At 43.9% G+C, this 22,363-nt stretch overlaps 1 protein-coding gene and 1 long non-coding RNA gene across 6 annotated transcripts; both read left to right on the forward strand.

The window, feature by feature from the left end:
* The first annotated feature begins 7,290 nt into the window (after window positions 1-7,290).
* LOC109738069 (uncharacterized) lies at window positions 7,291-13,510 on the forward strand. 5 transcript variants are annotated; one of them, XR_006665174.2, is made up of 7 exons: window positions 7,291-7,864; window positions 8,466-8,538; window positions 8,922-10,809; window positions 11,494-11,603; window positions 11,716-12,067; window positions 12,613-12,661; window positions 13,203-13,510. It is a non-coding gene; the product is annotated as an uncharacterized lncRNA (long non-coding RNA). The 5 variants fall into 5 exon arrangements; XR_012187372.1 differs by having other exon boundaries at window positions 7,295-7,864; window positions 8,876-10,809; window positions 11,776-12,067; XR_006665175.2 differs by having other exon boundaries at window positions 7,300-7,864; window positions 11,776-12,067.
* Window positions 13,511-16,131: 2,621 nt separating this feature from the next.
* Window positions 16,132-18,570, forward strand: LOC109738071 (L10-interacting MYB domain-containing protein). Its single transcript, XM_020297176.3, has 3 exons — window positions 16,132-16,446; window positions 17,379-17,771; window positions 17,854-18,570. Exons 1-3 carry the CDS (start codon window positions 16,296-16,298, stop codon window positions 18,288-18,290), a joined length of 981 nt encoding a protein of 326 aa, XP_020152765.3. The 5' UTR covers window positions 16,132-16,295; the 3' UTR covers window positions 18,291-18,570.
* The last annotated feature ends 3,793 nt before the right edge of the window (window positions 18,571-22,363 follow it).

Raw genomic sequence — 22,363 nt, forward strand, 5'->3', positions numbered from 1 at the left:
GAAGGCCGACGATGGCGACTTCTCGGCCTTCAGCAAGTTTTTTTTGATTAGTTTTTATATGTAATGGCAACTACTCGACTTAAATCCGCGAATATAAACCCAAGTTTGTTGAAATTTGGCATGTTTTAGCCGAACTTTGCGTAAATTTGTTACACAATTTTTTTCCCGCGCCTGGGACCGGCCCTGAGGGCGGCAGCTAGGGGCCAACTCGCTCCAGGCCCATTTTTTTCGCCGGGTCACCCTTAGGCGGCGATTTTAGGCGCCCCCTGAGGGGCCAACGGCTGGAGATGCTCTAAGCTCAAGAGGGCCACTCCGCGGAACACCCAGAAACTCGCTGACGTGATCTTCTTGTTCAGCCGTTCTGCATCCATTACTCCTGCTGTCATGCATGGATGAACTCAATATATAAATGTATATGAATTGCGGTACACTAATATCACATACATATTCAGCCATCTAGTAGTAGCTAGTATACTTTCTTTTGGGCAAAACCGCAAAATTCATCTACCACTCTAGGTTGATCTATATATGTTGCATCGATCTGCATGGAAGAGATAGAGAGAGGTTGACAAGGACAGATCATACATACCGGAATTCAGCAGGCAGAACTAGTCCGACCGATCGAGATGCTTCCGCAGTTTCTCTGCGACCTACAAGACACTCAAGACAACAGTTGCTCCTGACCGAACCTTGTTTTGAGATAGATAGAGTAGGGCGCAGATTTAACAACTTCCTGCTGATTCATTTGGTTTAGTACGTTATTTTGTCCTTTTCCGTTTATATTAGCAAGATGCCCGTGCATTGCACGGAACATCAAGATAATTTTTTTATAAAACACATGTTGTAATTGACCCATGCGGGAGCAATCTCATGTGTAAAAATTAATGATATCTCGAGAAAGAGAAGAGATAAGGTGAGGAGGAATAGGGCGTGGTGGTTATTGGTGGTTGGACTGAGCGGAGGCATGGGGATGGACGGCGTCGGCAGCGGCCACCATGCCAAATTGTTTCAGATGCTTTCTTTTTTAATTGCTCAACAATAAGGTTGTGGGAGATAAGGATGAACGAGGGAAGACTTTATCTTCAAATATGAAGAGAGATGTGGGTATCTTTTTATAAAATTGCCATAGTTTGTTTTCCATCCGCTAGATATAGATCGGACGGTCTATATTGTAAGATCATCACCAACTCGACTTTTTATAAGAGTAAAGAAATTTGAATATCACGTTACGTTGTTCGTTCAAAGTCCTAGGTAAAGTACAAAGGTTGTCGGGGTCTGCTTTCGCCAGGCTTGCTGCATCTACTGTTTGATTAAGGATGCATACCATGCAGTGGGACGGCTCAGTGTCGTTCTTAATTCTACCACCAATTGCGTGCATTCGTCACCAATATATAAAGAGAATAGGGATTCTTGATATGTCATGCCATTTTTCAGGAAACCCTCTTGATGTTTATGTTAATCAACCCGCGGTCTAGATTTAAGTCAGATTTTCATTTTTACAGAATCCTTACTCATGTTTATGGTAATCAACCCGTTACACATATCAAATGTATTTTAAAATATCCATATCTTTTAGACCCTAACTACAAATTTAATATGTTATATGTGAAATTTGATTAAAAAAATATAGAATCTGGATATGACGTTATTTTACCTGTTAACCATTTAAAAATGCAATTTATGGTGAAACCTTAATCAATAGCAAAAACCTCACAGAAAGAAAAAGAAAATTTCTCATCTTATGCCCGAAGAGACGCCTTAGGATTTATACATAGTAATTGTGTTTTTTATTGAGGGGTACGTTGTGATTATGTGGGCACAGTGTTGGGCTGGGGTCAATTGACCCCAATGACCTTGGTCTGAACACTGTTACATACATACAGCCCACGAAGAAAAATGATGCAGTGAAAAAGCTGACCCTAGTGCAAAAGATACCCAAAAGATAGCATCCCGAAATAGCTAGCACGCAGGCCCATTTCCATTTCGATCAATCTCCAGGCAGGGGTACGCAGGGCCCAGTCGCCCTTCCGATCGCTCTCAAAACAATAGAATCGATCACCCCTAAAAAAAATAGAATCGATCAAGAGTCAGGATCAGATTAAAAAAAAATCAAGAGTCAGGATCGCTCTTGTCTCAGAGAAAAGTCAGGGTCGCTGGTTCTCCTTCACGCATGCGTTTGATCTCCATCACGCCCCTTTCGCCCCTTCTTTTTTCTTCAGGTTACCTTGCGCTGCACCCAGAAGACCATGATGTTGTCCACGTCGTCCTGCCTTGAGATGGTGGTGCTGGTCTCGATAGTTGGCTTCGATGGATTTTCTTTTTATTTTCACAATTCAACGCAGTGCAGGGAAAAGAAAAACAAAGTACTGCCTCCAATCCATATTCATTGTCGCTTATTCAATACTTCTTTTTTTAGAGCACGCCAAAAGCGTGCCATAGCTTTAGAGTGTGTTTGGATAGCATCCTCGCAGCAACACGCTTAACCTGGGAGCCTCCCTGAAAATTGCCGAGATGTTTCGTGTCCTAAAAAAGCCGCTGCTTTGCTGGACCAGTAGCCGCATCACAAAAATTAGCCTGGTTGTTTACCCAGGCATCTTGCTTAGCCTGGACCAGGCGTTCGAAATTGGTAGCCTGGGTCCAAGGACAGCTGCCTGGCGTTAGATTATGCTCTTATCAGTCGTTGCTGCATGTACTTTATCAGATTATTTAATATTCTTGTACTATTTGATACTTTACCAGATGAGGATACCAACCAAACACCACTAGTCCATACTAGCCTAACCAGGCAGAAAAGCATCACCCGACCAGGCTGAAGCCAGGCACCAAAAAAATTCCAGGCACAGTACGAGGACAGTATCCAAACAAGCCCTATACTCCCTCCGTTTTTAAATATAAGTCTTTTTTAGATATTTTAATACGGACTACATACAAAGTATAAGTTTTTTAGATATTTTAATACGGACTACATACCACTCCGTATGTACTCTGTATTAAAAATATCTTTTTTTGCAGGGTCTACTTGTTTTTTTGCGGGGCTGTATTAAAAATATCTAAAAAGACTTACATTTAAAAACGAAGGGAGTAGAAGACATCAATAGTTTTTACAAGAACTTGCAACAGATGCGAACATCCAGATGCATGCGACACCCACACCAACACCAAGAACTAAAACTAGGCTAACTAATCACGAAACTATTCAACCCACTAGCTCCGGCTTTCTTAGTCCTTCCACTCCTGGAATGGTGAGCTGCTCGTCTCTGTGTGTTTATCTTATCCCTCTGTTCTTTTGACAATTTATTTTTGCGTTCTATGCCCCGTTCCCCGATAACTTGTATTTTGTCTTGAACACCATTGAAGTTTTTTTCCTCGACCTTTTCCTTCTAATAAGTTGCTCGTCTATGCGCATTTATGGTATCCCTTTCTTTTTTTGATAAGGTCTTTTTGCGTTCTCTATCATGTTCCCTTGTAGCTAGCATTCTGTCACTAACTAGCGGCTGGGGGCCGCCTATGGCGGGCCTCCTGAGGCATGCTTGTGGTGCACTTGCCTTTCTAAAGTACCTCTTTGCGCCCCATGCGAGTTCATAAATATTTGTTGTCCAGTAACAACTAACTAACGATTGTCAGACTGAAAGTTTTCTTGACAAGTACTCCCTCCAGCACTTCACAAAGAACCACCATCACTTAACAAAGCACCATAATGTTTCAGCATAAGAGATCCTCAGACCAGAACCAAGCAACACAATCAATCTAGTGTGCTAAAGGTTTGCAAAGCAATGTTGTGCATACTGTCTAAGCAAACACTTCTAACCATGTCTTCCAGGTCTTCTCAAAACTTCCAAAAGCTATGCTATGCTAATGCTTCACAAAAACTTCTACTATGCAGATATATGACATGGTAACTACAGCACACTATACTTGAAAGTGGTAGTACCTGACCTTGATAAGCAATCATTTAGGGTAAGTCCTAGCTGTTTGGTCCTCACACTTCCTCTACGTAGTGGGTCAAACAGCTACTCTTTGATCATTCTATCAATTATAATGAAAGGTATTGAGAGAATTTATTACTGAATGTATCTAGAACTCTGCATATTTACCTTGCACGCCTTCAGATTTTTCCCCTTAATATTGAAAACCTTCCTGGAGAGGCTATGGCTTCTGCTTCTTGAATGGGCATAATACTCACAGACCTATAATTAAGAAGAAAAACAGATATATGCAGTAAAATAAAATGGACATGTAGATCCCATATCTTGAGTACTATTAAACTATCATCAGAAAAGAATTAAAATTCCTAATCTACAAAATTACCAAAAGATTGTAGAAGAGATACCCTACTAAAACAGGACAGAACCACACATTGCCAGAACGCCCTCTGAGCAGACCATCGCAAATCGAAATGGATTCGAGACTTATTCACCGATTGATGACATCGTCGTGCTGTTGCAGTGGCACGGAAGCACATGCTTTTCTATAGATGGCATAGATGTATTAAGAATTCAACTTCCATTTACAGATAAGAATAGTCTAAGAAAAACTTTGCTCTTACACTGGCTGACACTTTTGAAAAAAAGTTAACTAAAATGTAAATAAGTTCAAGCCTGCAATATTTTGAACGCAAGACAGATCTGTTTGTGACTGTTGCACATGAATTAAACTCAGAACTGCGAGATCTGATTAAAATCTGAAATTCCACAAATTCATAAGAAAAGCTTATGATGTGAGAAAACTCGGCAAGTGGTCACACATATGTGGAAAGCTAAAAGTTCAGGTGGTATTTTCCTTTTCCTCCGGAGAAGCTCTGAACCTTTCTTTTACAGAAATGATCATGTAAAACTGGTTTTGGTCCAGAAGTGCAGACTGATATACGGCCACTTGATCCACTTCCACAGAAAAGTTCAAAATGAAAATTGCATCATTTTGTGTTCAGATTATTACACACTTGTACTCCTCAATATTCAATGTAGCAGCTGGGTTAAATAAATGGCAGTACAATATCAGATCTCATAATTCATAAACCAACCTACCTATTCAACACAAAACTACACTGAACGATGGGCAAAGCAGAATAGGTAAGCGAGATTGCGAGAGCAACCTAAATTAAGACGGGGAGATGCACTTACAGGAAGGCATGTAAAAAAAATTAGCTTCCAATGCTTCCATGCAGCATCAACATGTTGAACATCAAGCAAAGGAAGAACTAATGAAGAACACAAACCAACAAAATAAATCTAGTATCAGCTTGATAGCGAAAAAATCATACCATAAAAATATTTGTTCGACTATTGTAGTATTGTACACATCAAGAGATATCAGCTTGATATTGAACATAATGGAGTAAGAATAGTAATTACCGAACTCATAACTATAGGTGTGAGAGGGGAAAGAATACACCTCGTCATGTTTAAGTATAATAGTGAAACTCACACTATACACATCACTGATTTTTTCAGGTTTAGACAGCCCGAGATTTATAACTGAAACAAGAAGCAGATGATGGTGTTGCCTCAGAGGTTCCTTGGATAGATTCAATTCGAATAGAGAAGAAGTTCTACTTATGAATTCATAAAAAGAATTTAATGTTTAAACAAATTCACAAAGAAGGTTACCTCATTAACAACCCATGAGGAAATTACATAATCGGTTCAACATCAAGGAAGCTGAGGCTGCTGCAGAAATTTGCATCCACCTCTAGCTTTTGTCCATGGTATAAAATACAGCAAAGGACCTGCAGGGAAGTGATTACTATTAGTAATCGAGTAGAGATCATCACGTGTCCTTGCCAAAAACCTGATTACTTAGAAGCTATGTTGATTGTGTAATCTATAAAGCTCATGTAACTAATGAAAGCGAATTGGAACAACACCAATAGAGTTACCTGTCGAGCACGTAAAACAACAAACAAGTGGTACGCATGGACGCATAACCCATCGGACAATCACCGCAGGCGAGCTCCTCGACCTACTTGGCCCCGTCTAGATAGTGTTGGAAATATGAGCAATTTACCAAATGATTTTATTAACGGAAATATTGGATAAAGCATGACTAATATAACAGTGATAAAACTAGTCATGCGATCTGACAGAGAGAAGGTAAATAACATTTGCATATATGAACTGTAACCAAGTTTATCTAGAGCAGACAGTTGGACAAGTTTCATATATGAAGTAGAACCTAACATATCTAGGGCAAACAGCAGAACAAGGAACTGTGGCAGGACCTCGAACAGAAAGGAGAAGAACACATACAGGACAGCAGCAGCAGTTGCACTGGACTTGGGGTCGGTGTCCTCGCCGGCCATGTCGTCGTGGAGGTTGTCGACGTCGGGGAAGAAGTCGTCGTCGGGGAAGTAGTCGTCGCAGTCCGGGGCGTCCGTGACGAAGAAGTCAGTAGTCGCGCTGAGCGCTCCCCAAAAACCTTATCACCCTCCTCCCGTACAGGACTCAAAGAGGTGCGGTTTTGGAGGCCTACTGTCCCGACTCACGGTGCACGCCGCAAGCCGGGATGAGGAAGACAGCAGCAGCTCAGAGATTGGAACCGGTGGCGAGAGGAAGAAGTTCTGTTGCGTCTCTCTGAGAGGAGCGACCTCCCTTTTATAGGCGCAAGAGAAGGAGGCGAGAGGCTGCGCCGGGAGCTGAAGGGATCGAGGGAGACGAAACAAACAGGCAGCAGCCGAAGGGTGCAGCGTTCGTATTCAATATCCACTACAGCAAAAACTTTCCAGCTCCTGAGTGGCCTTTCGTGTACCCGTAGTGCGTGGCAAAAATTTAGACATCGGCTGCGGCGTGGCGAGGCGGCGGAGGAGGAGCGCGCGTGGATGTCCCTCTTGTCATAATGCTCATACAAGTGGGGAAAGAACCTCCCTTATAAGGAGGTCCAACTCCCACTAAACTAGCAATGTGGGACTAAACTTTAGTAGTATCCCTTGCCTTGCACAAATGGGCTAAGTGGGCCTCTAGGATTTATTTAGGAATTTCTGAAATAGTTATTGGGCTGTCCCAAAATCCCATTGTTAGAGTCTGGGACAAAATGAAGCCCTCTCAGGACGTTTGATTCTCGACCTTCGGATTAGCTGTCCAAAACGATTCAGGCCTTCGGATCTCTGGATGAAACGATCCAGGCAGTTGGATCTCTAGATAGAGCGTTTCTGGCCGTCGGATCGGGTAAAACACTGCTACAATGAATAGTGCTTGGAGTAGCCATGCCACTGCCTGTAATTTGGTGGCCCGCTAGGGGTACTTCCGTCATTTCACCTAGTGGCGTATAAATGCAGCGAGCCAAAACCTAGCCGCCACCTCCCGCACGCCCGCACCCCGCTCTGTCCTTGCCTCGCGGCTCCACTCCCATAACCCTACCCCCTCCTCTCCTCTGCGCCGCCGCCGCCGCCGTCGCCAGTCCTCCTCCCCTCACACCGCGCCCCCACGGCCCTTGAGGCGCTGCGCCAGATCCAATCCGACCACGGCGCCGTGCGACGCGACGGCGAGTGGGCGCCCGCCCTCCCCGTCCGTGAGCTCGTCCCCGGGGACATCGTGCAGTGAGTGGGCGAGAGCAGTTGAAGTGAAGGCTCGAAGCAGGCAAGCAGCCGTGACTCGATGGGGTGCGAGGCGGAGGCGGAGGAGCACGTCTCCGGTCTCCCCGATTCCGTTCCGGTGGTGGCGTGATGGGGCCCGCTGACTGGCCGAGCGGGTCAGCGAGCGATGACGACGACCAAGGGAGAAGGGGAACGGCGCTGCAGCGGCGTGTTGGGGCCTAGGGAGCAAGCGACAGACGCGATATGCAGGCTGGGGCCAGGAGAGCTGACTAGAGACGAGGGTTGGGGAGACCGGAACACCCGGCACACCCTTTAGCTACGCCAATGCCGCTCAAGGTCAGCCACTCCCTGCATCCCACCCCTCCCGATCTGTCTCTTTTCGTGACACATGTAGAGCAAGCCCAAAGTCGTGGCTTAGGGGTAAGTTGCGTCTGATCCTCATCCTGCCTGCACTCCATTCTGTGGCTAGATTTATTCTACTAATATTTCTGCTGGGATTTGTGGTCGTTTTAATCGATTAGGACAAAGCTAATCTGATTCTTTTCGAGAGTAAAGCTAATCTGATTCTAATGAGCTGAGGTTTCAGGTTTTGACTGGATGTATGAACATCCTCTACTGGTTCTGTAAAATAAATAACAAATTCAGTTTATCCATTATACATAAATTCTAATATAATGGGCGGCTATTTTCTATTAGTGTACTTGAAATGATATTGAGGTATGCTCCCATGTTTTCATCCGTGTACTATGTAGATGTATACTAACAATTAAGCTTTGATCATGAATGCATAAACCATAGAAGATTCTGACAGCCTAAGTGGTGTGTAATTCTCTGTTCCATAGAAGATTCATTGATCCCTTTACTTTTAACCAATTTATTTTCGCGACATCTTCCGTGTATTCCCTTTCTCATGATTTGTGATTCTCAATTCTGCCAGCTCTGTCGAGACATGGAACCGAAGCCGTGAGGCGGACATCATCATTTTGTCAGACTAAGTGTGGAGTTACAAGGTACTCTATTGGCAACCTCATAGACCTGCATCAACTATCATTACAAGTAGAGCATTTCCGTGCTCTTAAGTCGATCTATTAGGGAAAAATCATAGGCTTTTGTCCCGGTTAGTAATTTTTTGTTCTATTGTATATGGGCATCTTATCTATCTGTAACATGTGATGTGTACAACTATAGAAATGTTAGGCTATAATAGCAATTCTTTGCAACACATATTCTCATACATTCTGGCTATACTTACTGCTAGAATATATTTGGTGCATTGCTTTGGGTGTTGAACCGTGCATTGATTGCATATTACATTGATTTGGATTTTGATTGTACACTGAAATTTAGGTGTTTTTGGAGAGCTGACTGTACAATAAAATGATCTACCTCGCAGTATCATTTTTTCACAAAGGAAGAAATTCGGAGTAATTTTCGCTCTTCATGTTGTGAGAGAACCTGTTCAGTAGGATGCCAACATGCATCAGGAAGCCAACGGACAGCCAGAGCTGGAAGGCATGGAGCTTGAGCTGCAGTGACGATGACAACTTGGGTGTCAGCTGCAAAAAACTACAGTTCAAAGTGTTCAACCAAGTGTAAGTTTGCAGTAAGTCAATAATTGCAGTTCTACAATGACACATTCAGACATGCATCCAAAGTTAGATAGGAACATGGAAAGAATCTCCGAAACTTATTTACAGGGGAGAGAAAACATCACACCTATTTTATCTTCAGTGGTTGAACTCTCTTGTAGCTTCTGTTCAGATCCTAAAGCTATATGAAGCACCATAGGTTAAGTTTGCAAGCAAAAAGATCACACAACCTGATAGTACTGGTAGCAGTCTTTTTCTTCCAAAGTTTAGCATTGATGTCTATCGATTTGCAGGTAAGTTACATGTGTGCGAATGAGAGGTCGACCAACAAGTTGTTGATTTCTTAATCTCGGAAACTTGATCCTTATATAACTGGCTATCAGTTAATTTTTTATTGAACTTTCGGTCTGTTTAAAATACCAGTACACGATATTCAGGTCCAAAGGTAAGTAGCAACCTATTTGGGCAAGTTGCAAACACATCCGGGATCTGGAGTAGTAGAAATTCCTAAGTGGATTGGGATATTGACATGCAGGGATCAAATTGGGTGTTGTTTTTCTACTCAATTCTGCTCCTGATGGTTTTGTGACTGACACATGTACTCTTTTCCTGATTTAGATCTTTCCAACATCTCATGCCACGAGTCAAAACGAGTAGTACTACTCATGTACATTCTGATCGTGCGCATTAGCTTTGCTGGGTAGTAATGATTATAGATCATGATTTCTGCATGTCTTAGACCCACCACTCCACCACTCCGCTCCCGGAGCTGGAGATAAAAAGCACGGAGCTGGGAAACAGATGCTCCGCAGCTCCTCGTATGTTTAGGAGCTGAAGTGACTCCGAACAGGGCCTTAGTTTCATGTTGTGCAGTTTGCTATGGTGGCATTAATTCATATAATAAGTGCATAATCATGCCATGAGTGACTATGGGGCACTAGCATTAAGAGCCTTATTTTTTTCCTTCTGTTCTTCACTAATATATTCTTCTTAACTAGTTTCTTTAATTACCAATATAGGCCTTTAATTTGTGTGCACCTAATATTAAATCCTGAAGAAAGTGAAATTATGTAGTGTTCAAAATTATAAAGTGTACTTAATTACAAATAATGTGCCTTATAGAAGAACTGAGCCCTCATATTTTGTACTTAGAATTTAGAACTATACTTTGGTTGGTTTGGTTTAGTAATACTACTTGAGGCAGGCTTTTGAAAATATATGTAAGAAGACCCGAGTACTCATTCAAAGTGTATTTGTATTAACATTCATATATATGTAGCTCTGATAAGTGTTGGTGGGTTTAGTTTTTCAATACCACAGCTGATGTTTTCTTTATAGAATAAGATGGAACTACACATACCCAAAGTAACATTTAGAATTACTCAACTCTGACAAGCTTAGTTTCGTCACTACATGTTACTGCTCTCGCGTGGCGCTTCGTGTGTGGCTGCTCGATGCGTAAAGGCGAGAGAGGATTGGATCGGAGGAAACCCTACCCGACACAATCGCTCCTCTGCCCCCCCCCCCCCCCCCCCCCCTCTGGCCCGAGCCACCACTTCTCTGCGCCTCCCTGACCCACGGGATCCTACCGCCGATGCTCGAGACTCGGAGAGCAGCCGACGGCGGTGGATAAGGAGATCCAAAGCGAGCCGCTGCCGACGGTGATGTTTGTACTATTGCTTCTAATCAATGGTATGAACGATTTAGAAAATCACTTTGTATTATTGCCTCTAATCAATGGTATGAAAGATTTAGAAAATCAACCTACACACGGACGCGGTGTTTTGGCTTTTAGGTGCATATGCACCCATTGTCTAAATACACATTTTGAAAAGTTGAAAAATTCGGAACAAAAATCCTGGGGGTATATCGGGACATTCTATGTGCATGCACAAAGTTTCGGGGAAAAACCATGTATTTTTGTGGCTCGTGTAAAAAAGATAAAGAAATGCAAAATGAATAGTTGTAATGAAGCATCAGAAATTGTCTTTTTTACACAAGCCACAAAAAACCTCGTTTTCCACCGAAAAGTTTGTGCATGCACATAGAATGTCCGGATATACATGCGGGATTTCTGTTCGGAATTTTTCAACTTTTCAAAATATGTATTTAGACAATGGGTACATATACACCTAGGAGCCATTGCCAATTTCCGCCTACACTATCGCTTTATAGGAAACAATATGGTGAACACCCAGTTTATTACATCGTTTATGTTTGTGCTTTATCCTGATTGTAGTTTCAGTCATAGGTCACGCACGGCACTATTTCTAATAAAAGGTCATGCTTCTATATGGTGTTTATTTGCTATGATGTTTACTATCGGTGGTACCTTTAGATTGTTGACTATATTTGTTTTGTACTCTATTCTTCTAGGGTGAATTTTGCTGTGATTTCCGTGTGTCCATCCAAAGGAAGTAGATGATTGATAGAGATTCAGAGGGAGCAATTGATATAGAGAGTTGTTGTGGTTCCTATTTCTTCAGGTAGTTACTTTTCTTGCAGTTTCCTTTTAGTTACGAGCTTCCTCTGCAGTATAGTCATTTCTTTATTTCATTACCAGTCCCTGTTGACTACAATGTAACCATGCATTGGCAGCATAAATTGCAGCAGTTCTTAATCAGTTAGAAAAAAGCAACCTGATCAATCTTGCTTCAGATTATGTTTCTATTGCTATTGCGGCCTGAGGTCCATCCCCGATCGCCCCTCCTCTCAAGCCGCTACGGTGGCCTATATGTTTTAGCGGGTTCCGTCACGCCGGGCTGCCCCAGTCCCTGACCCAGGGTTTGGTGGGCGAGCTCACTACCATCCTCCCAGTGGTCTTCTTCCTCGCTTGATTCTTGGGCGCCCCATCTATTCTGGACGAGCACCTTCCAGTGGTGGGTGAGGAGATCTGGCATGAACCACGCGCCGAGAGGAGCTCAATTTCTGCTGCCTCTGCACGCCCTAGGTATAGCAGATCCTACACCCTACTCTTTTTTTATTTGTTTCAGTAGAGTAGGATGAACACCCGCAGCTCAGTCTGGGTTCGTAAATTGTGTTTTCCTCTCCAATATGCTCTCTTTATGCTTCAACTGTTATGTTTGACCATCACTCATGTATATGCACTGCCTGTTATTCCTAGATTTTGTTAGCTCCAGTCTGCAACTACCCATACATGATAAGAACAATTAGATAAATGTTGCATGGCATGTCAATAGCTTGGCCAATCCATTGTCTATTTGTCTTCTTTAGACCACATTGCATTGTTCGCTCCAGTTTGTTGCCTATTGTTCGTGTCAAACTCTTGCTCCGATTTTACATGGTCTAATTAGTGTTCTATAGAGAACAATGCTTTTGGGTTATGACTAATCTTTCAATTGTTTAGGTGGTGGAAATTCACATTCTTTTTCAAAAGCATATTTAGTTCGTTTATCCTACATTATCTATGACAAGTCGATAAAAGATGTATATGTTATTTGTTCTTGCTCATGCTCTTTTCTTTTATCTGTTCAGGCCTAATCTCACCAATCTTTGCTACACTTCACATCATGAGGGAAGGAGGGTAAGTAAGTAAATTGGCGACAACCTATCATATTCCTTTAAGTCTTACTGAGTCCGAATTTGAAGCAGTGTAGTATCCCATCATTCCGTCAGCCAGACATTGAACTCACTGTGGACTCAATCAAAAGTATTTGAATTTCTCATATATTAGTTATTAAAACAATCAGTGGTGTAGTATCCAATCATTCTATTAGCCAAACATTGAACTGGTCGTGGATTTGGTCAGAAGTATTTGAATTTCTCATATAATCTTGTGCTTTTTACTTTTTTCTGACTATGTTACGAAAAGGACCAGTAATAACTAATGTGATTTGAAAACACATAAGATCTCATGAGTTAGGATGGACATAACCATGCCCTCTGAAACAGTCACCAAACTTTAAGGAAGTTTGTATATGTGTCTTCATTTTTAAGGATTAGGAGGACCACCTATCACCCACTGTCCAAAACCTTTCATAGGGGGTCAGTGCATGAATTGTTTTCTTGCTATACATACACACACTATATGCATAATTTGGCTAACACGAGATGTCTTTCAACAGATGCGTCCATCGCAACACTCAAGCAAATCAGATGACAAGGTGTTTGGAGCAAGCTACTCATAGCCAACTACATAGTTTAGTACAATGCTGTATTAAAGCAGTGTAAATAAATAACTTATATGGCCTACTTTTGGTATATAGTACCGAACCTTGATCTTTAGGTATTTCACGCTACAATTGTTAACAAATGCACCAATGGTTTGTAACGAGATTTGATGTTTTTAGTTGGACCATTACTGTTGTAAGTAAATATCATCTTCTGCTTTTTGAGTAATACTATCAGGTGTTGGGTTGTTAGACTGAATAAATATATACCATATGTTGGATCGTTAAACATTCCAAGGTATCTATTGTATATTACCGGATTAGCTAAAACGGGACCCGGAGGGGTGCGGCAGGCCGCAATATCATGCTATTTTTTTATACTCCCTCCGTTCCTAAATATTTGTCTTTCTAGAGATTTCAACAAGTGACTACATACGGAGCAAAATGAGTGAATCTATACTCTAAAATATGTCTACATGCATCCGTATGTGCTAGTCCATTTGAAATCTCTAAAAGGACAAATATTTAGGCCGTATGTGCTAGTCCATTTGAAATCTCTAAAAGGACAAATATTTAGGAACGGAGGAAGTATTTGCAATGCTTCGATGACTGTATTACCGGATTGGATGTAACTTGTACCCGGCAGCCGGGTGCGGCAAGCCGCAGTTCCTACCTAGTAGACTAAATTCCAGCAATCCCCCACTAGATCCCAGAGGCACACAAAAATTTGCCTTTGGTTTCAAAACACTGTTTTATATACCGGTATTGCAGTGGAGACTGTTAAGTTGAACTTCCACCTAGAACTCTATGCTACACTAGTAAGCAACTTGAACAGTGGACTAGGCCTTGAACTTCAAGTTTTCTGCGAATCTAACTTCACATAAAGCCTTGACCGATACTAGGCTACCGTGGGTCTTCCCTGCGGGTGGAGCTTATGCGTCATACTCCGAGACCTTTCATGAGTTTACTAGAGAGAACCCTACTCTCATAGATTCCGACGTTTGACAATCAGACTCATATAGGTCTGTTCTTCAAAAGATGTTCTGCAGGACAACATCTCTGCTTAAATGAGCCACTTAGAACACATTAAGATATACATCAACCTGCCATGCAGTTTTAGGAGAGTATTGCATCTTCATGGAGTGGTATTGTTGATAGTAAGGATACTCTCCTCTCAGTTGATCAACAACTTGTCTTCCACATCTAATTCACGGGATCTCCGATCACAAAGAATAGGTTACCACTGTGAACAACTCATATTGTGGGTCTCATACCTATCTCCCTCGATGCATTATCTATCACATTACGTGATAGACCCTTAGTAAAAGGATCTGCCAGATTTTTAGACGTTTGGATATAATCCAATGCAATAACTGCCGCGCATCTGTCTCCGCCGTCCTGAGCGAGCGGCGGAGGACAGAAGCGAGGAGCACTGCCTCCGGATCGATCGGCGCGCGGACATCGACGCGTACGACGCTGCCCTCTCCCTCGCCCGCTGCCGCTCGCGCCGGGCTGCTCATGCCTTCGACTCGGGCGTCCAAGTGCGCGCTGGCCCCGCCGCGGGCACGAGGATCCAGCGGTGGCCGGGCACCACCTCCGGAGCAGAGGGGTGCTGGTGGTGGGCGGCGTACCTGGAGAAGTGGAGCAGAGTGGACGGAGTTGCGCGCCGGGCGGGAAGGGCCGGCGATGTCGCCGCGCTGCGTCGACGGGTGCGAGGCACTCACGGAGTGGATCCGTCGCTGCCGGATCCGCCTTGGTCGAACGCCTCAATGCGATTCGGAGGGCGATCTCCTCCACATCGTCGGGGTCCGCTTCGCGCAGCAGGCTAGACCAGTTGTCGTCAGAGCTGGAGTCCCCACCGGAGGCAGCGCTGCTTCGGTCGGCGGCCGTCGGATGCGTTTGGAGGGGATCGAAAGTGGAGTGAACGGAGAGGGAACTGAAGTGAAGTTCGGATTGACCGCGGTCTAGGGTTTTCCGGACGACGATATTTGTGGGGCAGCCGTGGTCCAGGCTGGGGCAAGTCGGCGTGGCAGGCGCGCCCGGACCGCCCCATATACACCCAATATTTAGGCTGGATATTGGGGGTGCCGGTCAGCCCCGGGCGTTTGAGGGCGGTTTAAGAGGCCCGTCTGAATCCAAATTTCATGACCGGGCAGTGATCGGGAGGCCTGCCCAGATGTTTGAGACGAGTTTGAGGGGTCTGGTTGTAGATGCTCTAATGACAACACCCCTTGTGATTGGATCATTTATTCTCGGTTTACACACAAGCAATGCGTCAGAACCTTCGTGTTGTGGAGAAAGATAATTGCACACTTTAGTTAGGTCACATAATAAGGACTAATGGACCTAACTGGGTTGTCGTGTAAAATTCTATATTCTCTCTTTTTTCTTTGCAGATATGCCTATGAATTGTAATCATAGGAAGAAGAAAAAAATCCTATGAATTGTAATGCTACGAATCAAAGAACAAACGTACGGGAAAAAACCCTAAGTATTACAATCCTCCAAAATTCCTTTTAGTCTCTTTGATTCGCATAATTCTAGAAACACAAGAATAAAAAAACATATGATTGGAATGTTATGCTCATCTCAATCCTACAAAATTTTGGTTTGTTTGGCTGATTGCATCATAGAAAAATCAAAGGTTCCTTTTAGATACGTTTGAGTGGATGCTAAAATCCTTGTGGAATGTAGTAGTACAAAGAAGTCTTCCGATATGATTCAAATTCAATAACAAATGTTATACCATAAAAAATACACATTCTTTTGGAGAAATTAAAAAAGAAAAACTTGAGGGTCCGTTCGGTGGACGGGAAATGTTCCTTAAGAATTCTGCAGGCCCAGTTTCCGCAGGGAGGCATTTGCCCGTTCGCTCAGCAGGAATCAGCTTCTTTCTTCCGTTCCACAGGAAAGCGTCCCCACAACCGCAATTTTCCACGGGAAAAAAATAGCATCTTGCTCGAAGCAAAGGAACGCCCGGTGAAAATCTGCTTCCCTCGCTCCGTCGCTCTCCCGCCCCGTCTCCCACGAGCTTGGCGCGAAATCGACATGGACGACCAAGGGGGGATCCCACCCCCTCCCCCTCCTCTGCCTCCGCCCCCTCCCTATGCCGCTCCTGGTCCACCTCCCCTCCTCCCATCGGCACAAGGGTCGGAAGATCTGCAATTTGGGGAAGGTCAGGAGATCTGGCAAGAAACAGGTAATCCACTCTCGATACATATTGGTTTCTCGCTCAAAAATCTTGATTTACTGTTGAACATTTGTCTTGCTAGGACAGATCTATTTCTCTTTGTATGTACGGTGTGACAGACTACTACCCCTCTGTCCCAACACCAGTACGTGTGCCCAACTGTGGAGCAGAGTCCTGGCTAGTTAGTTGTTAGTGTGTGTGCACGCAACATTTTCAGAGAGTATTTTTCATTACACAGAAGGCAACTGTACATGCACTGCACTGATGTATATGCATATTACTAGCATTTAACATTGGTTCAGCTGTAGCATGGCGTGTGCCTATCCAGCCATGTACTGGATTCTGTGCAATTATGTAGTAAACTGTGTTTGGAGATCCAGAGAATCAGGAAGATGAAGATATATGATGTCATTGATGTGTATGTGTGTATGGATTAGTTCTTACCATCACCTAGTTAGATTGTTACTTGGATCGAAGCGGACTTTTGTTGAGTGGATGTTGTGTCGCTGGTTTGCTGTGATGTTTCAGGGACAGTTTCTTTTGAATTTTTGGGATTTCTTGTGAGTTTTGGGCCGTGGCTCCCTCAAATGAAGATCAACACTCCCTATATGTTAAGAGGGTCCCTAATTAATGTTATAGTCCTATATATGATGACATTGAGTGGCTCTCATTGTTTCACTGCCCATAGACTTACTGGTATGCATTATTCAGTACTCCCTCCGTAAAGAAATACTCCCTCTGTCCCAAAATAAGTGTCTCAACTTTGTACTGACTTTAGTACAAAGTTGTACTAAGCTCAAGACACTTATTTTGGGACGGAGGGAGTATAAGAGCGTTTAGATCTATCTAAACGCTCTTATATTTCTTTACATAGGGAGTACATGGCTAGTTAGTATGTTTTTCAAAAACTGATACTAGAATTGCACTTGTCATATCATCAGGCACCACCAAGAATTGTTCTAGAGCCAGCTGGAATCACAAGATGAAGTCATATCTTATTTGGCTCTTGAAAGAACATGATGTGCCGACATATCGAACACGAAATGCATGGAGCAAAGAGGCTTGGAGAAGGATTGTGGATGCATTCAATACACGATTTGGTTTATCACTCTCAGTAACTCAGGTCAAACAAAAGGAGCAGGACCTGAAGAAAGATTTTAAAGCTATAAGAGACTTGATATCCGAAAGTGGTTTTGGCTGGGATCGTGATACGATGATGGTGGTTGCTCCGGATAGTGTTTGGGAAGAATTAAGGGCACGTAAAAACAAAGATGCCCTCCGATGGCAAGACAAATCATTCCCATACTATTATGATATATTTGCTCTATATGACGGTGAGTTTTAAACCATTGAATTAATTAGTTATGTTGTGTCTTATGTTCTTAAGAGAGATTCTTCTGGACGTAATCCATGCAGGGCGCTATGCTCAAGGAAGGGGTTGCCATGGCACGGATAATTACGCGAACAAGGCCCCACATGTATCGATGGAACTTCCAGAAGACCTACATAGAAATCGTCAACCATCTTATTCTACTCCTGAGCCTACTAGTGCTAAACGGGGGAAAAGACAGAAGACAAACTCTAATCTTGATGATTTCCAAGAGAGGTACCTGAGCTTTAAAAGAGAAGAGCTGGATCGGTTTGCAGCCATTGAGGAGAGGAAATTGGAGGATCCCTATAGCATACAAAATTGCATTGTTGCACTTGAAGGGTTGCCGGATTTACAAACAGAAGATATGCTAAAAGCAGCTGACCTTTTCACCGATAACAAGGACAACAGGGAAGTGTTTCTCTCGTTTTCAACTAAGGAATTACGGCTGGCCTGGTTAAAAAGAAAAATTCAGAACACATAGTGTAATGGCTATGGAAATATGCCCCTTGGAGAAGGCTTTTGTGTTAAGGTGCTGGGCTAGGAAAGGGTATGCAACGTTTGTGTAGTACTACTAATGCAATATTAATGGTAGCAAATTATCATGTAGTGCTAAGGTGCTAGGTTAGGAAAGGGTCCGTAACTTTGTGTATGTGTTCTTGGGCAGATGTGCTAGTAGTAATGCAATGTTAAATGACACTCGATCACAAATCCTTTTGATTGGATATAACTAATTGCAGGACTAACCAAATTGTTTTACTTTATTCCATATGGTTCATTGCCTTGCAATGTAGTTAGCCCACATTGTAGTCGCCATGGCATCTCGCATGCCATTTCCAGCTCGCTGTGCTATCAAATAATGGCACATCAACATTGTATCGGGTATCTCCATCTGGTACAGCTTCCATATTGTTTTCATATACATCTTCTGTACATTCTCGGGCAAGATCTATCAGTGGGGGGAATTTACCCTGGCAGCTGATCAAGTGAGAAGGAAGACTGGGCCAAAGAAAAAGATTGTTGCGACGAAACAGAATGCAAATAGACAATATCAAAATCTGCCAGCATCGACGGCGGCCCCGCTACTATTAGTGTGGATCAGGAACAGTTGCGGATAATTATCTTGTTAGACAACCAGGATTAACGCAATTGATCCACTGCGATTCATAGACAAGTCAGCAATTTATACCAGCGCGTGTTGCCCGTTGTTTGGCGGGCAACCAGATATGAAATATAGTTGTTCTGAAAGATGATAGCTAAAAGCCTAAAACTGTACTACATAGAAAAGCCATTTTGGTACACATGGAGTATCCTCCGATCATAAGTGATAGCTACTGAGGAAGTTGTCTGGAGTAAATAGTTATAAATATGAAGTTCCATTGCAACATAAAAGTATTCTGTATTTAAAGTTCCATTGCAATAAAAAAAAGTCAAAATGAATCTAAATATCAATGAAGCAACATTAAAAAAAATGACCCAAATGCATGTCCATTTAAATACACAGGTGTTACTCCCTATTACAGGTGTTAACTAAACACAACCACCCTGCAAGTACAACAGATTTAGGGAGAATATCATACGGAAACCAATATTCAATGAAAACTTCGTGAAAACCATATTTTTAAAGTTAAAAAAATCTGAATAAAATGTGGGATGTTAAGAAGGTGATGTTTTATTGCTACACAAAATTTAAACTTCAAAAACATTACGAGATGTGAGCTATGAAAAAGACAAATTCAGCCCTGAATAGTGACATTACTATTCGGCACTATTCAACGCTGATTTTGTCTTTTTCATAGCTCACATCTCGTAATGTGGTTCAATTTAAAATTTTGTGTGGCAATAAAACATCATCCTCTTAACATCCCAAAAAATTTTCAATTTTTTTTGAAACTTCAAAACATCTTTTTCTTATGGTTTTCACCGGTTTCCACCGAATATTGGTTTCCATATAATATTTTCCCGGCTTATATAGCCATTATAGTAGCTAGAAAGTGAAAAAGAAGAAAAAGAGAGCACATGGCCTAGTCGGACGATGAATAGCTCCTCATGCGCCTCCTGAGCCGTTGGATGGTCGATCGACGAAGGAGAGTGACCCATCTTCAGCGAACCGTTATCTTTGACTCATGACCACAGGATGCGAGATGGACGGCTGGCACGTAGAAACAGGGGATATACAGACTTGGGCTTGACACCCCCGTCCTCCGCTTCCTCTCTCGCGGACGCATCCACTGCATGTCCTTCGCCGCCATGGGCAGCAGCCGCATAATCGCGGCGAGCAACGAGCACCCCGCCACCCTCGTCTACGACACGGCGACCGCCGGGCTGACCACCGGCCCTCCCGTCCCGGCCGCGCTCCAGGACGGCTGCCCCGTCTTCCTGCCCGCCGCCGACGGCACGCTGTACGCGTTGGCATACTACTTCATGCGGCGGCCTCAGGCCGTCGAGGTGCTGTCCTCCATCGCCAATGACCTGTGCTCCCCGGTGCCGACCGTGGACTGGTCCTGGACGAGCGTCGTGCCCTCGCCGTTCGCCCGGAAGGAGAGGGTCTGCTCCTGCGCCGCGCACCCGGACAGACGCACCGTCTTCGTGTCGGCCGCCCTCACCACCACCGGCCTCGCCGACCGGCACTTCTGCACCTTGTCCTTCGACGCCGGCAGCCGTGAGTGGACGTGCCACGTGCCATGGGGAGTGGAGCCTGCCGTTCATGGACAAGGGCTACTTCGACGGTTACCTGGACGCTTGGGTCGGCCTTGACGAGGACGGCTACATCGGCGCCTGCCGAGTCACCGACCCTACTCCTGCCAGTGGCATGCAGACGCCACGGCTCGACTAGAAGATGGCCAGGGACAAGCTCAGGAGCAAGGAACGGCGGGCGGCTCAGCGGCCTACGCTCACCTGTATGGGCCATGGCAGGTTTTGCCTTGTGGACTGCGGTACGCCAGGGAATGAAGTCTGGTTTACACTGATGGCTGCATGCTCAACACCACCACATTTCGCCTCCGGTACTCTCACAAGGGAGAGCTGCGGATCGCCGATCGCGCCACCAAGTCCTGTCAAATGACCAAGAATGTCCGCGCATTTTCTCCTGTGGCGTTCTGGATGTACTCGCTGTTTTCCTGCTTGGTAGGAGTATGTCATAAGAATACATTAGGTTTAGAAACATTTACTACTTTATTTTGCACTAGAGCATAGAGCTGGAACAATGTTTAGTGAAACAATCTAGTCTCTAACAGAAGGACCAAATCAAAGAGTTCAGAAATTTACCTGAAATAGCTCCAGTGCCATAATATCGAAAGAATGGTTTGTGTACCGAACAATATGCAACTATCCTTGCTCTTAACATTGCTTGCTGTTTGAGATGGTAACCTTTATTTGCCTGTGGATTTCCCAACCACGGTTACTCTTCGTACCACTTGCGTAAACTGCCTGAAGTCGAGGCAAAATTTTAAGTTGAACTACATTACACACAAAATCAACGTTGAATAGTGCCGAATAGTAATGTCACTATTCAGGGCTGAATTTGTCTTTTTCATAGCTCACATCTCATAATGTTTTTGAAGTTGAAATTTTGTGTAGTAACAAAACATCACCTTCTTAACATCCCACATTTTATTCAGATTTTTTTTTGAAACTTTAAAATATGGTTTTCACGAAGTTTTCATTGAATATTGGTTTCCGTATGATATTCTCCCATATAAGCCATCTCTCTCTCATTCGAGGCATGTAAAAGATTATTGAGTATAAACCCTAGCCACCGGTGGCGTGCTACTACCTTTTCCCTTTTCGTGCAATGAAAACCCTAGCTCGAAATTCCTAAATTCTCGCCTTAAATCAACTAGTTCTTGCTTAAACCCTGTTGATTGGGACTCTGGTCCTGACAATTGGTATCGAGAGCCAGTCCTTCCTTGGCTGGGGCGGCGATTGGAGCAGTGCAAGGTTGGCTTGGCCGTAAAATCCCTCTGCGCGATCTGAAGCGGGCGGCGGTGAGTGAAGGCGGCGACCGGAGTGGCAACTGTTCGGCGACAGTCAGGCAGTCCGTCTGGTTGCCTAAGAACAATTCTTAAGTGGTAAAATTCCAGATCTGGCGATCTGACCGTGTCGTGTGGAGGCGGTGTAAGGCGCTGGCAAATTACTCCCTCCCTCCCAACCCTTGATGGTGCAGATTGACAACCTCACAAGCATGCCGGAGGCGGTGGATTCAGGGACTACGCCCGACCTACAGCTGGAGTCCTTGGAGCTCGACATCAAGACCCTGCGGCAGGATAGAGAGGAAGATCGTAAAGAATTCCAGCAATTCCAGGATGTGGTCAACAGAAATTTTGCCACGATGCAAAAGAATTTTGACAAGATACAAGCGAATTTCAGGCGCTTACTGTTGGACCCTGAACCAGAGCAGGTGGAAGAAGCGGAAGAAGGACAGGGGAGTGTACAATTGAAAGAGAACCAGCTGCAATCTCCAGTAGTGGCTCCAGGTCGACCCAAGCAGTTACAAGCTCCTACTCCTCCCTCAGTGACAATGCAGAACAAGGGGGCTCCTTTGCCAGTGGGTACAGC

Source organism: Aegilops tauschii, chromosome 6 (assembly GCF_002575655.3).
Source record: "Aegilops tauschii subsp. strangulata cultivar AL8/78 chromosome 6, Aet v6.0, whole genome shotgun sequence".
Classification (NCBI taxonomy): Eukaryota; Viridiplantae; Streptophyta; class Magnoliopsida; order Poales; family Poaceae; genus Aegilops; species Aegilops tauschii.

What these genes read in the sequence shown, in the direction of transcription:
- LOC109738071 (XM_020297176.3), top strand. Translation starts at nt 16,296, where the DNA reads ATGGACGACCAAGGGGGGATCCCACCCCCTCCCCCTCCTCTGCCTCCG. An exon ending in GGAGATCTGGCAAGAAACAG is followed by an intron (nt 16,447 to 17,378) that starts GTAATCCACTCT and finishes TCATATCATCAG; the next exon opens with GCACCACCAAGAATTGTTCT. An exon ending in TATATTTGCTCTATATGACG is followed by an intron (nt 17,772 to 17,853) that starts GTGAGTTTTAAA and finishes TAATCCATGCAG; the next exon opens with GGCGCTATGCTCAAGGAAGG.